This window comes from Uloborus diversus, chromosome 7 (genome assembly GCF_026930045.1).
Source record: "Uloborus diversus isolate 005 chromosome 7, Udiv.v.3.1, whole genome shotgun sequence".
NCBI classification, from domain to species: domain Eukaryota; kingdom Metazoa; phylum Arthropoda; class Arachnida; order Araneae; family Uloboridae; genus Uloborus; species Uloborus diversus.
In genome coordinates, this window is record NC_072737.1 from 3,176,328 (window position 1) to 3,194,383 (window position 18,056).

Consider the following 18,056-nt stretch of genomic DNA (forward strand, 5'->3'; position numbering starts at 1 on the left):
ACTTCTCGTATTGCTAATAATAGGGAAGTTGCAACCTATTAAATGTTCATATTTTGGCTATTGGATAGTGTTAACTGACCCTCAAAACTAAAAAATTCACCATCGCCGAATTTTAAAACACCGTGGTTGATTTTTAATGAATTTTTAAAAATCCACGCGCAAAAGTGCGCGCTTCTGAAACGTCACGAGCGTACGTCACGGGGCGCGAATGGGCAGCCTTCCGCCGAAGATCCCTTGTTTTCGATAGGGACATTTTGAGCGCGCTGATATTTTTATTTTTTAGAAATTCAATAATCCTTTTGAACACACTATGGAGACCGGATTCGTTGAAGCACAATCTAAATAATCTTCCTCATGTAACATCAATGAGGATATTCGAATATTTCCGAGAGGATGAGAGGTTTAATGTTCCAGTTAAATGCGAGGAGATAAGCCTTTTACGTTTCGTCTTCGAAGTCGAATGCGTGACCTTCGGCTTCTCCCCTATCGGAAGAGGGCATGACATCACTTCCTATGCCATTTGACGTCACAAGCGCTTGAACTTTAAAAATTAATTAAAAAAAAAACTACTTATCGTATCGCAAAATTTTTTTCACTTATGATGTTCATACATGTTACTCTATCATATAAAAATAAAATTGAAAAATCGAAAACTTCCCTATTGTTCGCGGTGAAAATCACCAAAAGACGACCACGCGTTCTGCGCCCTTCCTCAATTGTGACGTCACACGATGAAGCTCTCTCGTTTAGAAATCTGACATTAAAAAAAAATTAAAAATTAAATTTTGGGAAAATAAATTGCATGTTGTTGTTATTATTATTTTGCTTATTCTATCAGTTTCAGTGACTAAAAGTAGTACTTTTGACTGAGGGAAAACACTCCCATTTCATTTACTATTTCAATTCGTTCCTCCCACGTCAGTCAAAACTGATTCTCAACCAAAATAAACTGCAGCTGATGCATAGTAGCTGCTGAAGGGGTGGAACAAACAAATACATCCATCCCTTGGCATTCGGTTGAATTTTGAAGTCTTGAGCTCAATTATGTTTTCCGTAATCACGAATCGCGATAGAACCCGATTCGTTGGGTTTCTTGTTTCTACAAATGAAATGGATATCCGATCCCTTTCCTGATTAAGCGGGGATGACTACACTATCAGGCCCGACGAGATGACATGTCAGCCTAGTCGGAAACTAGGTGCCCGGATCTTGATGGGACCCGGCGACACAGAAAAGAAAGAGGAGAAAGAAAGAAAAAGGAAAGAAAAAAAAAAGAAAGGAAGAAAGAAAAAAAAAGGGGGGGGGGACTCTCCATAATCGAAAACGTAAAGATTGAGTAGAATTTATTCTTTTGGCATTTACCGTTGTGGCACTTAAAATATAGTTTTTTTTTAATAAACAGTTTTGATTTTTTTTCCTTTCCATTTCTTTCTTTTTTCTTTCTTTCTTCTTCTTTTTCTTGGGGGGAGGGGGCCCAGTGACATAACTGACAAGGGGCCCGCCTTGGCTCTCTACGGCCTTGACTACACTTGCAATTAACTCAACTAGTTGTAAAATTTGGTAAAAGTGCAATGAACAATCAGTTTCGAATGCATACAAAGTGACATACGTGAGAGCTTCGAAGAAGACACAGCCGGCTGCCCACATGTCCATCTTGTAGCTGTAGTGACCGCTGGTCAGAAGGCACTCAGGGGGGCGGTACCTGGGAAGCACAAAAAAATGCAGGACTACCAAACAATTTGGATAAACTTATTGTAAAAATGTTTTTCAACTTTTGATCAAAAAAAGTTTTTTAAAAATATTGTAATTCAAATTTTGTCAATAAGCATTCGCAACTCCAGAGCTCGAATACGCTACCTTGCGGTGATTAATAATACTAAAGAGAAAGGTAAAACATTCCATTCCACGTGTTTTCTTTGGGGTAAATTACAGGCGTCAGGCAGCTAATGGTGCAATGTAATTTCAGAAGAATAGAAAAGAAAGCGTCCCACAAACACGATGAAAAATGACTGTCATTCACTCGGCGTCAAAGCAAGTTATAAGATACGGCATTTATTTGTTTTACTTTTTTCATCCGCCATTAGACAGTGGCTGCAGCGCCTCCTGTAGTTCATTGGAGATTGGAATAGAACTGTTGAACCAAAGGCACCACAACTAGGGGTCACTGTCGCAACTGATCGAGGTTAGCCTCAGACTTTTTATTTTGAACTTTTCCTCCCCAACACAGATCTGAAGTGAACTGAGCAAAAAATAAAACAAATAAAAATGAATGGGCGACGTTAAATATGCTCGTGGTCTCAATGTCCTCCAAGTGAAACGATACCTCTGGGGGTGCTAGTACTAGGTAGCTATTAGCTCCTGGACTAGTTCAAAATTCTCACTAATTGTTCGATCCGGTGATGGTGCTGCCATCTATCGGTATATAAAATAATGGAGGCAAGGCACTTAGTATGCAGTCCTCGACATAAATACAGTTGAAGTCAGTTGTGACTCTGAATCGAATCGAATCGGAACATGGAACTTGTAAATAGTTATTTGAAGTTGTAAATAATGTGTTAATATATTGAGTTTCTTTAAAATGTACTGTGCATTTTCCTCCAGTTGATTTCCATAACTCCCCAAGTAATAAAGATGCAGAGGCCCAAAAAGAATCGGTAAAGGGATTTTTACCTACAATATCAATTTCATAAAAGATACCGATTGGTACAGCCACAGGAAATCATTGTGACTTCCAAAAAAAATTCTTGTTCGGCAACTTTTGACAGACGATTAGGAAAACTTGGGAACAGAATGCCTTTTCTCATTGTAGTTGCGGCAAACTTAGCCGGACAAATCTTAATGCTGTGATTAGGATATGCATAGCCTTCAAATTTGTCCCAGACTCCCTATTAATGCCCTAAAATAATACTTGTGACCCCGTACTCAGTGGCGCAGCCAGGGGGGAGGATTAGAGGTCAAAATGCCCCACAGAACCCCTGGTGTTAATATATTGTTACAAATTCTGTAAATAGTAATTATTTTTGCCATTAATTTGTCGTAAAATCTAGCTAAATTCGACGTTTATTAAATTATCTTTCATCTAAAATTATCGTAGTAACGTAACCTGTAAATAGTTTCTTGTAATGAATATACAGTCCCCGTACATTCGGCTGAAGTATATGTACCCCTCATTTCTGAATGATGAAATGTGTGAATGAAAAGAAATAAGATAACGGTCTACGATTTTCGAGAAGCATTTCGAATAATTTGGAAACTTTTCGATGTTTATAAATAGCCGCCGCGTGATAAAAAGTCAGTCTCGACTGAACCGTTGTGCTGAGAGCATTTATTTTGCTCTGTGTATTAGCTCTGTTTATTGCGAGGCATTTCGCTGTGTTGTTTTTCGTATTTGAATGTAAATACTTGCATAACCGTTGAGTTTACGGTGTTGATTGATATTTGCTTAATTGCTGATGATAAATTTAGCAATTGTCAACGATCTTTCCTGTACGTAGAGTAAATAAATCTCCTGTATTTTTATCAAGAACTGTGTCGTCCTTTCAAGAAAGTTGGAAGTCGCACCGGATCCGTTACAATATATTGCAAAATCTAATACTGTTGTTCATGTGCATAAAAAGGCGGATATGACCGAAAACTCCACCTAGAAGGTAATTTCTGGCTGCGCTATTGACCCCTCCCCTTCAGGGACGGACTGACCCGATGGTCCATCGATGCGCCCTCCCGCCTGTATGCCCATGAAAAACCTCTGCGCCCAGCCTTCACATTTTTTTTGCGCCCTCAAACTTGTGCGACTTAGTTTTTGAGCAATCACGATTGCTTATTGTTCTCACTTGAATGTTTTGATGTGCTATCATTTTATTTTCCCGCCAGCACCCTCTGCAGCATCGCCGTCGACCGGCTCCTCACGATGCTGCTCCTCTAGCGAAAGCCATCTCCAGGTTGCATCCATATGCTACACACACACGCATACACACACGCGCGCACACACACAAATATATACACATATGCCTACATACACACACACGAATGCCTACACAAACAAACACATACACACACTCAAACACATACATACACACACACACGCATACATACACACGCATACATACACACACACGCATACACACACACACGCATACATACACACACACGCATACATACACACGCATACACACACACCTACACACAACTACCCACACAGTCATCACACTCATGCCTGCACACAGACACAAACACATATGCCTACACACACATACACATTCCGCACCACACACAAACACTCATACACACAACTACCCACACACTCATACCTGCACACAGACACAAACACACATGCCTACACACACATACACCCCTACACACAAACACACATACCCCTCACACACACAAACACACATGCCTACACACACATACACCCCTACACACAAACACACATACCCCTCACACACACAAACACACATGCCTACATACACACACACTCGTGATTGCGAAAAACATAATTTGAATTCAAAATGTCAAAATTCAAATTAATATTTTTCTTTTTGCCCTTGAACCTAAGCACCTTCTTTCTTTTTTTTAAAATTATTTTTTACCTATCACGCCTGTGCGTCTTCGTTTTGTTTTTTGCGCCCTCAAACCTACGCGCCCTCGGTTTTAAAATATGTTGTTGTTGTGTCCGTAGCTATTGAACACTACGGAAATATTGGGGCCATTGCCTCGAAAGGGTTGGATTTATTTATTTATTTAAAGACAAGGCAACACAAGAAAGATGTACAGCACCTAGAGAGTAACACATACGGCACCGGTGGGAATCGAACCCATGACTTATATGAATACGAAGCGAAGCTTCTACCGCAGAATATGTGCTCCCAAATATGTTGTTTCTTAAGCATCTTTAAAATTGTCTCAGCGCTAAGGCTTTAACGTTTATTTTTGACAAAAGTGTGTGAATTGTTTTTTAAAGTTTGTCTAACATGTGTTTTACAATTATATTTCGCAACATTTCTGTATCTCAGAGCCAGACTGACGTAAGTCCAAAAATTCCGATTTTCTGTTTATTAGTGCATTTTATGTAGAAGTCTATTCCGCATCGAGCCACGTGTACGTCCTTCTTTAGAAAAACATCCTTTTCAATTTTTTATCAGGGAGAAAAGAGCGCGCGTCCCATCCTTTTGCATGGGCCAGAAAAACGTTTTTCCTCTCTCCTGTAAAATTATCATGATATGACTTACGTCCCTCTGGCTCTGAGGTACAGGTTTGATCCAACCTTATTTATGAACAAACATTCAAAAAATCAATTTTTAAGGGATGCTCAATTTCTATCTTAATAAATTTTCCACGATATCTGATGAATTTTAGTATGCAAAGATATCGTGTACATACAGTCAACTCTCTATAACTCGAAGCCCAAAGGAACCGGCTAAAACATTCGAGTTATGGGAAGTTTCAACAACAGTCTCGAGAGTTTGGGACTCGATGAACATCTCGAGATAAAGAAATATTCGAGTTATAAACTTCGAGTTATCGAAATTAGACTATGTTTATTTTAACCTCTTCAGTCGGAATTATGAAATATTTGACTAAAAATGTTGATATTTGGTACACAGTGTACTATGGTAAAGGGTATCTTTTATACAAAATTTTGAGTTTGTAGAAGAAAAATTAAAAGAATTATGGCACGTCCAATATTCCAAACTTATATTTTTGAAATACATATTTCATATACAAAAACGATAAAATACCAAACAAACTTCATTATAAAATGTTCTACAAACAATTATAAAACATAATATAAAACGTTTGAAACGATTAATAAAAGATTATATATTTCTTAAAAAATCAGGAAAAAACCTCGCTTTTCAGATGAAAACCCATGGCCGGAAATGTGAGCCACTCTCTATCTCTCAATCCTTATATGTCAGTGTTGTCAATCCCAAAACGAAAAATTATTTCACACATTATAATAAGCAGAATGTAAAGAGTCAACTACAAAAAAAGTCAACTAATTAAATCAATTATTAAATGATTAGCAGCTGTTTAAAGCAGGGTTGGCAAAAACCCGGGTTTTTTTAAAAAAAGCCCATGGACCCAGGGTTTTTTTAAATAAAACCCAAAAAAACCCAACTAAAGTTGGGTTTTTTAAAAGAAATGTGGGTTTTTTTTTTGTCTTTTTTAGGGAAAATGTGGGGGTACTTGTAGCATATTGTAGCGTAAGTGTATAGACAAAGTGCAAAAATTGTCTTGGGGTAAAAAAAGCTGGAAAACTAGTTAAAATTCAGCATATTCTGAAGAAAAGTATAAAAGACTACAAAACCCAAGAATGGTGAAGTTTCAGATTTTTTTTAGTTTTCATTATTACCAACAGTTAAGGCAAAGTTACTTCTCGAGTGATAAAATCTATTGTTCGTTTTTAATTACTACATTTTTTTTTTTTTTTTGCATTTTACTTTATTGTATATCATTTTGTTATGCAAAACTACTGTAGAACCTCAAGTAGTTTAATTCCCTTTTTACTGAATTCCAGCTTAATCAACACATTTCTTTGAATTGAATATTACCTGTTTTTCTACTTCTGTGTACAGAATAAGAAATATTAAACTTTTTCGAAGATAATGAAAATACTGTACATCCTGTTCTGTTTTCTGTTGACCGTTTGAAAAATCTGTTAATTTCTAAAAATATACCTTGTGTTTATTCGAGATTCGTGACGTGTTGGTTTGCAGAAAATAATTCACCTGAAAGCCTTTTAACTAGAGTAGTTTCTTCTGTACAATCTACAAATATCGAGAAAATCAGGCGTGACCGGACTTAGTCAAGATAATTTGAGTTATTTATTGACCAGTCAAAGAAAAAAGTTAAATATATTTATTTAAAATCTTTGAAGTATTTTTTTAATGCTGTTAAGTGTTAAGAAATACTATTAAAGTTCAAAATTCATTTTTTGTGTTCATTGTCTGTGATGAAGAAAAAAAAAAAAGAAATTTAAATTATGAAAGTACTTAAATTAATTTTTTTTAAAAACTTCTCAGAAAATTTTAAAAAACCCAAAAGTGGACTAAATAATGGGTTTTTTTAAATGGGTTTTTCAAAAAAACTCATTGGGTCCAACCCAATTGGGTCCAATTCGGCCAACCCTGGATTAAAGTGGTTGTCCAGTATACCGGACACCAGGTCTGAAGGGGTTAAAGGTCCACTACCCCTCAAGCAGTAGTTATTCGTTTCGGCAATTGAGAAATAGTTTATTAGCTCTGCCAATCTACTCACCACCTCGTCGAGATGTACTCGGTGTAGGGTCTCTTTGTGTTGATGCCGCGACAGCTGCCGAAATCGCCCAGTTTCAGCAGATTGTCCTGCAGGGGAAGGAAAAAGATTTAGTCTCAGAAGTAGAGCATCAGGAACATACTATTTGACCACGGATAATATGTAATTTGGCAATCTGCCAAGTAAAGACGATTCCATCTGAATGAATTTAGCAGGGGAGAAGGGAAAATAACGATGGGATTTTTTGATGCACTCGTTTTATAGTGTCACTAGTGCCTTATTCATTTATTGCATTCTCTAAAATAAGATAAGGGCAAACAGAAATAGTTACCATGGAAACAAAAAAAAATAAAAGAAAATACTTTCATTTCGTTCGGGAACGTACAAGCAAAATGGTGAGCTCAAAACTTTGTTGTGAGTAAATAAATCAATTAATTTTTGCCGTGAGAATATAGATCGAATATTCATAAAATCAGTAATCCAACGTTATAAAGCACAAAAATTGCAGACACGTGTTTCGGTGTTACAAGGAACACCTTTTTCAATGCAAAGAAGTGTGAGCTTCTGGATGAAAAGTCATCCGAAAAAAGCAACACGGCGGAACAGGAGATAGTACAAATATCAAAAAATAGAAATTAAACAAAACAAAAAAGATAAAATGACACCAAGTTAGTTATTCGTTATTTAGATCGAATATACTTCAAATTTAAAAAATGTTGCTGTGAGCAAATGTTCATTTTTACAAAACTAAGGCTAAATAATAGATAGGCTAAAGTGCACATCTGAAACAAACCAACTAACAGCCCTATAAAGTAATAGATACGTCCATTTCCGCCTATAAACCGGATATGAGCCTTTCCGTGTAATCAATGGTCAGACAGTAAAGGAGTACTGAACACTATTTGAGCTTCATAAATTTTCACTTGTCTGTACATTTTTTTCCCTACTTCTTGTCTTCTGTATACACTGTAAAAGAATAATAATAATAATAATTTGAATCTTGACCTCTTGAACTTAAATTATGTTTTACGCAATCACGAGTGTGTGTGTTTATGTAGGCATGTGTGTTTATGTGTGTGGGGGGGGGGGGGTATGTGTGTTTGTGTGTGGGGGGGGGTATGTGTGTTTGTGTGTGTGGGGGGGGTGTTTGTGTGCAGGGGGTATGTGTATGTGTGTGTAGGCACGTGCGTTTGTGTCTGTGTGTAGGTATGAGTGTGTGGGTAGTATAGTTGTGTGTATGAGTGTTTGTGTGTGGTGGGGAATGTGTATGTGTGTGTAGGCATATGTGTTTGTGTCTGTGTGCAGGCATGAGTGTGTGTGTAGTTGTGTGTAGGCATGAGTGTGATGAGTGTTAGGGTAGTTGTGTGTAGGTGTGTGTATGTGTAGGTGTCTGTATGTATGTGTAGGTGTTTGTATGTATGCGTATGTGTGTATGTATGTGTTTGAGTGTGTGTATGTGTGTGTAGGTGTATGTATTTGTGTGTGCGCGTGTGTGTGTAGTTGTATATGTATGCGCGTGTGTGTAGTTTAAGGATGCAACCTGGAGAGTGTTTTCGCTAGAGGAGCAGTATCGTGAGGAGCCGGTTAAAAAAAAAAAGAAAGAAATGTTTCTAGAAAATAATGGGCAGCTAGTGGACCAAGAAGTAAACATGTGTGGGAAAAACAAAAACGTGACTGGGTTTTATTTGGGGAGGTTTCTGAATTCTTCAGAAAGATTGCAGGTTCATTTCAGATGGGTTACTGACTTTTAGCGAGACACTTTAATATTTTTTGCCATATATGTTGCTGACAGATATTAGGCACATAAGCTGCCCAATATTTTCCAGGAATGTTTCTGTTTTTTTTTTCACAGTGTATTCTAAAGCAAAAAGATTTTCAATACCACTTTTCAGCGGTGCAATACTTGTCATTCTTCAACTATAGATCATGTCTCTATATACTAACTAGTGGTACCCGCAGGACTTTGCCCGTAATAGAAAAATTACAAAGGTCTTTTGGTTCGCCTGTATATTTACAAATAATTTTATGGTGAATTTTCTTGCCAATTGGCTTGTACCCATGCTACGGTTCCACGTTATGATAATTTCGTAATTGACTCGTCCATCTTATGATAGTTTTGTTCTTAAAATTGGAATAGAAAAAGATCCACATCGAATTTTCGAAACATCGCTTCGAGGTGCACACCCCCATGCTACACACTAACTTTGTGCCAAATTTCATGAAAATCGGCCGAACGGTCTAGGCGCTATGCGCGTCACAGAGATCCAGACTTCCTGACATCCAGACAGAGAGACTTTCAGCTTTATTATTAGTGAAGATAATAAATCTGAAAGTCTGGATCTCTGTCTGGATGTCTGTCTGGACCTCAGTGACGCGCATAGCGCCTAGACCGTTCGGCCGATTTTCATGAAATTCGGCACAGATTTAGTTTGTAGCATGGGGGTGTGCACCTCGAAGCGATTTTTCAAAAATTCGATTTTGTTCTTTTTCTATTCCAATTTAAAGAACAATACCAAATTGGCGAGTATCCATTATTTGTAAATACCAGGTAGTGTCAAAAGTTTTCTCGTATTTTCCCTGTCCTGGATTGGCAGGCCTGAATGTAACATATGCAAATTACAGTTCCTGCGCAGCTGATCCGAAATGGTTGAGCGGAGTTTGACCTTGATCATCCTTATCAGTTGCTGTGATGGTCTCGTACCTGTGTAGACGTTGCAATCTCTTGAAATGGCGGATGATAAGCTAGCAATTCGTGTTATTTTCAGGGTTGGCAAAAGCCCGGGTTTTTTTTTTAAAAAAGTCCATGGACCAAGGGTTTTTTTTTTTGGGTTTTTTAAATAAAACTCAAAAAACCCAACAAAAGCTGGGTTTTTTAAAAAGAAATGTGGAGTTTTTTTTTTTTGGGAAAGTGTGGGGTACTTGCAGCATATTGTGGCGTAAGTATATGAACAAAGCGCAAAAATTGTCTTGGGGTAAAAAAAGCTGGAAAACTAGTTAAAAATTCAGCGTTTTTTGAAGAAAAGTATAAAAGACGACAAAACCCAAGAATGGTGAAGTTTCAGATTTTTTAGTTTCCATGATTACCAACAGTTAAGGCAAAGTTACTTCTCGAGTGATAAAATCTATTGTTCGTTTTTAATTGCGACATTTTTTTTTTCTTTTTTTGCATTTTACTTTATTGTATTTCATTTTGTTATGCAAAACTACTGTAGAACCTCAAGTAGTTAAAATCCTTTTTTACTGAATTCCAGCTTAATTAAGACATTTCTTTGAATTTTATGTTGCCTGGGTTTTTTTTTTCTATTTCTGTATACAGAGTAACAAATATTAAAGTTTTTCGTAAGATAATGAAAATACTATACATGCTATTCTGTTTTCTGTCCCACCATTTGTAAAACCTGTTGATTTCTAAAAAATATACCTTGTTTATTCGAGATTTGTGACGGGTTGGGTTGCAGAAAATAATTCACATGAAAGCCTTTTAGCTAGAGTAGTTTCCTCTGTACAATCTACAAATATTGAGGAAATCAGACGTGACAGGACTCAGTCAAGATAATTTGAGTTAGTTATTGACCAGTTAAAGAAAAAAGTTTAATATATTTATTTAAATCTTTAAAGTATTTTTTTAATGCCGTTAAGAGATAAGAAATACTATTAAAGTTAAAAATTCATTTTTTTATGTCCATTGTCTATGGTGAAGACCAAATAAAAAAAAAACCAAGATCTGTTGCCGATTTGCTGGAAGCTATCCGACACCTATTCTAGCACACCCAAGCTTTATCAGCAGAACTTGATCCTTCTCAAAGTACCATCAATCGACACCTCCACCACCTGGGGCTCGTTATGCATTTCTTTTTTGGGTGAAAATGCGAAAAACCTTTTGTCTCAACCTAGTATACAGGCAAACCAAATGACCTTTTAATTTTCTACTACGGGCAAAGCCGTGCGGATACCACTAATTAAGGAATAAAGGAGGCATCGAAAGGAACTTACTCTGATGAGCAAGTTTTCCGGTTTCACGTCTCTGTGGAAGATTCCGTGCCTGGAATAAACAAGAAATAAAACCAAACTATTAGTTTCCAGCTCATTAAAGTACTTTTAATAACATAGCTTAGTTTGTATTGTTACAAATTCTGTAAATAGTAATTATTTTTGTGATTAATTTGTCGTAATCTAGCTAAATTTGGCGTTTATTAAATTATCTTTCATCTAAAATTATTGTAGTAACGTAACCTGTAAATAGTTTCTAGTAATGAATATACAGCCCCCGTACATTCGGCTGAAGTATACGGTCCCCTCATTTCTGCACGCTGCCATTTGCGAATGGAATAAAAAGAAGATATGAGACATTTGTAGAACGGAGTAGGATTTTCTGGAATATCTGAGGAGCTCTCTTTCGATGTCTATAAATAGCCGTGCCGCATGATAAAAAGTCAGTCTCGATTGAGAAGTTGTACTGAGAGTGTATTAGCTCTGTTTATTGCGAGGCATTTCGCTGTGTTGTTTTTTCGTATTTGGAAGTAAATACGTGTGTAACCGTTGAGTTTACGGTGTTGAGTGATATTTGCTTAATTGCTGGTGATTCATTTAGCAGTTGTTGACGCTCTTTCCTGTACATAGTGTAAATAAATCTCATGTGTTCTCTCAAGAACTGTGTCGTCATTTCAAGAAAGTTTGAAATTGTGTCACGAGCTTTTTACAGTATGTTAATAAAAGCCCGACATGCACGTCAAATTACTTCTTTGCATACTTTAAGAAACATTTTTTAATTTCTAAAAATTATTTCCGTCGCAAAACCAAAACATTTCTCCATTGAGTGATCCAGGAATGTGCAAAACTCTCTTGCTTTGTTTTCGACATTATTTTTGGATGCTTTTGAGCACACAGTGACCTAGAAGTCTTAAAAGTCATAAATGTCGGTATTAACACCATCCATGTCCTGACACAGCTGAACTCTGCATGCAACATACGTACGCACATACAGATGTTACTAACGGACTCGAGGATAGCAAGAATGGATTTCAGCGGATTGCTCATCAGCGTGGTGTGAAAAAATATATACTTTTTATTTTGAGAGCATCCCCCTTTTATTTTCAAATTTAATTGAAGTTCTGTTTGAAGGTTTGTTGTACAACAGTTATCTTGAAGTCTTAACCCCTTCCCTCTCGCTCCCGTGAATATGCCGGGATGGGGATTCGATCTTCATTTCTCACGCCCGTGATATTGCCGTGCTGAGGTGTGTAATATTAAAGCGACGAAACGATTAAAATCAATTCATTTCTTTGGCCCGGAATACATTTAATTTCTCTTTGTATGCACTAGATGGCAGCACCAGTCAACTTTAAACGTAATTGCGGATTTTAAATGTAATTGCAGAGATGCAGGAAGGAATTTTGGTACTACTTACCAGATTGTTACGTTAGCCTATGTATCTCAAGCTTTGAAATTTACCACACAAGAAAAATTTACTTATCTTTACTTATATTACACAAAAGATTAATAAAATCTTTTTTTAATGTTTAAAAGACGTATTTCTTAAATTTTCGCTGCTTGCTTGGGTTTGCTTGTTGACTTTTCATAAAATGTTAAATTTTTTTTTAAATTTCAATCTAAAACATTTTTGAAATTGAAAAATTGAATGCACATGTTGTACATACACTTATTTTTATATAACTTTCTTAAATAAAAAAAAATAGACACTTTTATGACCGTTTTCTTGAATATTATTCGATCGTTAAGGGGTTAAGAGTTATAGAGTAAGAGTCCATGAGTGCCAGACCTACGTCATAGTACAAAGGCCCCAAATTTTTCTGCGTAAGGACATCACTACAGGTAAAAAAGGTTCCCTATTATTTAAGCTGAGTACCGCTGGTTTTGGCAGGAAACAGGTAGCAAAATGTGCGTCAAAAACTGAGTCAGTCCATGTCAAGTGACCTCGCCGTCTCCATCCGACCACCTCCGATTTGAACGAAATTTCATAGAGGTCCAGACATGCCTTTGAAACTCACCTGTACAAATTTTCAGCTTTCAAGACCCAAATCCTGAGGATCTAGGATCGAGAAAAAAAGGGAGCTCCAAAATGACGGATCAGCTTTGTGAACCGAATTGCCGTCTTTGGCACGGTTTCCCCATTGGAAGCCATTTTGGAGTCCACTTTTACTTTTCTTCATGAGGTATCCTAGATCCTCATGATTTGTGTCTTGAAAGTTGAGAAATTGCACCGGTTAATTTCAAAGCAGGGTTGGAAAAAACCCGGGTTTTTATAAAAAAAAAAAGCCCATGGACCCAGAGTTTTTTCGGTTTTTTTTAAAATAAGACCCAAAAAACCCAACTAAAGCTGGGTTTTTTAAAAGAAATGTGGGTTTTTTTTGGGGGGGGGGAGGGGAATGTGGGTACTTGTAGCATACTGTAGCGTAAGTAAGGACAAAGCACAAAAATTGTCTTGGGATAAAAAAAAGCTGAAAAATTCAGCGTTTCGTGAAGAAAAGTATAAAATACAAAGCAACCCAAGAATGCTGAAGTTTCAGATTTTTTAGTTTCCATGATTATCAACAGTTAAGGCAAAGTTACTTCTCGAGTGATAAAATCTCTTGTTTGTTTTTAATTACTACATTTTTTTTTAAAGTTTACTTTATTGTATTTCATTTTGTTGTGCAAAACTACTGAAGAATCTCAAATAGTTTAAATCCCTTTTTACTGAATTCCAGCTTAATCAAGACATTTCCTTGAATTTTATGTTGCCTGTTTTTCTATTTCTGTGTACAGAGTAAGAAATATTGAATTTTTTCGTAAGATAATGAAAAAAAAAATACTGTACATCCTATTCTGTTTTCTGTCCAACCGTTTGTAAAACCTGTTAATTTCTAAAAAATATACCTTGTTTATTCGAGATTTGTGACATCTTGGTTTGCAGAAAATAATTCACATGAAAGCCTTTTAGCTAGAGTAGTTTCCTCTGTACAATCTACAAATATTGAGAAAATCAGACGTGACAGGACTTAGTCAATATAATTTGAGTTATTCAATTAAAATCTTTGAAGTATTTTTTTAATGCCATTAAGCGTTTAAGCAATACTATTAAAGTTCAAAAATTCATTTTTATGTCCATTGTCTCTGTAGTGAAGAGCAAATAAAAAAGAAGTTTAAATTGTGAAAGTATTTAAATTAATTAATTATTTTAAGCTCCTCAGAACCCAAAAGTGGGCTAAATAATGGGGGTTTTTTTTAATGGGTTTTTTTCAAAAAAAAAAAAACCATTGGGTTCCAATCCGGCCAACCCTGTCTTCAAAGGCATGTCTGCACCTTAGTAGAACGTCCTCCAAATCGGAGATGGTTGGATATGAGGACCACCAGGTAACGTGACATGGAGGTGTATCTATGATATTTAGCTTTTTTTCAGGAATATTATGCATCTTTGCTACATGTTTCCTGCCAAAGCAAAGCAACTCAGCTTAATTAATAAGCGAACCTTTCTTACCTGCTGTGATGTCCCTTACGCTAAAACAATTTTTCGCCTTTATACTATGACGTAGGTCTGGCACGCATGGGCTCTTGACCCCATCATTAACATCGGCACAACACTCAACCACGTCAACTTTGCTATTTATCACGGGACGCGGGAGCGTCCCGCCCCGCCAAGGAAACCAAACGTCAGCAGCCAACAGAAGCAAATCCACTACCGCCAAAGAAGAAAGATAATAAAAGTGACCAAGAACAAGATTACACGACAGAACAAATTGGGGTTTTTTTGGGTTTTTTCACCCCTCTGTATATCAGCCCCATTGAAGATCCCCGGAGTTGATTTTTGGTACACTCAATCTCTATTGGCCCCTGACGCCGTAAACCAAAATACAATCCCCAGGACCATCAGGGGGGAGGAGGTATTAAAATTATAAAATCGCTGTTCAAAAAAGTTTTTCGCTTTCTTTGACAGGGGCTACAGCCCAGACGAAAAAAGGAATCAAGCTGAAATTTCGCACACCACATTCCTTGTGCAATACTGATGTGCCTTTTGTGCCCATTTGACCCCCCCCCTCCCCTTCCCCCCCCTCGTTTTTTACCCCCACAAATTGTACCTTCCCGGGGTTCTATAACAGCCCCCCGGGGGGCTACGGTATTGATTTTTTGTATACATATTCTAGGGGGGCCATTGAGTACATATACATAAATTCAACCCCCAGGGACATCATGGGCCAGAGTAATTGAAGTTTGAAAATCACTAATTTCCTCTAAATTCATGTGTACTTACTCTCAGCTTATAGGGTTTGTTAATCTCTGACTGCAATTGCAATGCTAGAACAGATCTAAGATCTAACAATTATTCAAAAGTTATCTTTGGAAATTAAATTCAATCAAGACTAATAAAACATATCCAACAGTTGCAGCTAGACGTTAAATCGCGGATATCACAAATTTGCCACAGCGACTGCGCCATGCGCACAGACTTAGCTCATTGGGCTTTCTGTTTTTCAGATTCTATGTTTGTTTATACTTAAGCAGAGAAACAAATTAATGAATGAGATTAGAACGCTGTCCTCGCCCCCCCCCCCCCCAAGTTTTGCCCGATACGAAATTTCCTTCCCCCTGTTTTTCAGTTTCGATATATTTATGGAGGGAAGAAATTTTAAATGTCGGCGCGAAACTGGGGTTAAACCAATTACAATATTTTACGTGACAAAATTATATGAAATCTGTACGCATAAGAATACGGCACATATAACTTTTTAATTGAAAGCGAAAAACAGCACTTTTTTATTGGTTTGCTTATTTTCTAAATTAATGGATTTTTCACAAACAACACATAATGAATTGAAAATATATGAAATACGTGTGTGGATATCCGTGCTTTGCAGTAATTTGTTAGCTGAAAATTTTTTTGCAATTAATTTAAGCAAGACTATTAATGAGCTTAGTCCGCGCGCAACATGCGCATTCCATTCGCTATGGCAAATTTGGGGATATCCGCGATTTGACATCGGGGGGCCGTGGTAGCCCGATCGGTAGAGTGTCGGATTCGTTCAAACCTCGATGGTCGAAGATCCACCGTCGTCATTAAAGGGGACTGGGCGACGTATAAATAGGGCTCGTGGTCTCAATGTCCTCCAAGTGAAACGATACCTCTGGGGGTGCACCAGGTAGCTATTAGCTCGTGGTCTAGTTCTAAATTCTCATTAACTGTTCGATCCGGTGATGGTGCTGCCATCTATCGGTACATAAAATAATGGAGGCAAGGCACTTAGCATGCAGTCCTCGACATAAATACAGTTGTAATCAGTTGTGACTCGAAATCGAAATCGATTTGACATCGAGTAAAAGTTGTGTAGATCTTCTGACACATTCAAATTTAAAATATTTAAATGGCTTAGTTTTTTTTGCTTGGTGATTACATGCGTTATTTCGTTTTTTAAATGAACTTTTAAACAAAACTAGGCATTAAACAAGACAAAGACTTCTATCAAGAAAAAGATAAATCACCAAACAATTAAAATTATCCCATAAAACGTAAAATAATCCACGATTTAAGAAAAAATGTAATTAAACAAAAAGTGAAAAGCTAGATTAAAATAGCGCTCAAGCTGTAAAACATTTAAAGAAACCTTCACGAAAATGTTGAATAATCTGTCAAATAAAGAAACTGTAATAGAATTTATTGCGAAGTTGTAAAATACTCGAAAAACAAATATAATTTAAAATATAGTATTTTATTATCCAAGAAGTTTTCTTTGCAACAGAGAGGATACAAGGATTGCAATAAAATTTAAACCGCCCAATTCTCGCAAAATGAACATAGAATCTTAATAGTCAGAAAATAACTTGACGTAAAATTAGGCTAGCCATTATTGTTCCTTAAAAACACAAAACAGCGTTGTTTCAATTGAAAATTTTCTGACTTGAAGTTCTCCAATTTTAAAAATACAAAGTAATAATATCAATGCAAAAAGATGTGATATCTCATCAAAAACAACCCTGTTGTAAAAAATTTCCCCGCCAAAAAAACCTTTAACTTTTCCGCACAAAAAAGAAAACCTGCATCCTAAACCCAAAAACCCTCAGCCATAAAAAGTTATGATATCTAGTTTGCCCGCCAAGTATCTGCCAAACTATCATCCTCCAGCTTTGCAAAGTGAAGTGGTTGCTTGGTGAGCGAAAAGCTTCCCGCCAAACAAGATAAACAATTTAAAAGATCTATCCATATTTCTGAGGATATATTTCTGATCCATATTTCTTCACTGGAAGTAGCTGTGATGAAAAAAGAGAAGAGGGAGGATGATAGTTTGGCAGATACTTGGCGGGCGAACTAGATATCATAACTTTTTATGGCTGAAGGTTTTTGGGTTTAGGATGCAGGTTTTCTTTTTTTGTGCGGAAAAGTTAAAGGTTTTCTTGGCGGGGAAATTTTTACAACAGGGTTGTTTTTGATGAGATTAGAAAAATTACTATAAATACCGAGTTTTTGCATTCCTTCAGTCTTCGCACGGGTGAGATACTATAAACAAACTAAATCCTGAACACCAATTACGACAGTAACAGCAAATAACTTAACACATTCAACCCTCATTTGGAGCCCTAGGACGGGAACGGTAAAGGCACATTGAACCATTCTGATAATAGGAACATCACCTGTGTATGTGGTGCAGGGAGCTCAGTAGCTGGTACATGTAGTTTTTGACCCTGAATTCTGGCAATGGCTTCTGGCGAGCTGGAAAGAGAGAGAAAGATGACCATCAAGGAGCAGAAAGTACTGTGACAGCGAGAAGCAAAGGGATGTAGGGACAAAATCGAATATTTGTACTAGTAAC

General features: G+C 36.9%; 1 protein-coding gene across 1 annotated transcript in view; it reads right to left on the bottom strand.

The window, feature by feature from the left end:
- The window catches only part of LOC129226181 (MAPK/MAK/MRK overlapping kinase-like), a 38,119-nt gene that overhangs the window by 3,671 nt on the left and 16,392 nt on the right, over window positions 1–18,056 (bottom strand). The window contains exons 4-7 of the mRNA XM_054860781.1: window positions 17,878–17,956; window positions 11,251–11,299; window positions 7,261–7,346; window positions 1,610–1,702 (exon numbers count right to left, since the gene is read on the bottom strand). Of these exons, the coding sequence (XP_054716756.1) occupies window positions 1,610–1,702; window positions 7,261–7,346; window positions 11,251–11,299; window positions 17,878–17,956 (307 nt within the window). The remainder of the gene's footprint in view (window positions 1–1,609; window positions 1,703–7,260; window positions 7,347–11,250; window positions 11,300–17,877; window positions 17,957–18,056) is intronic.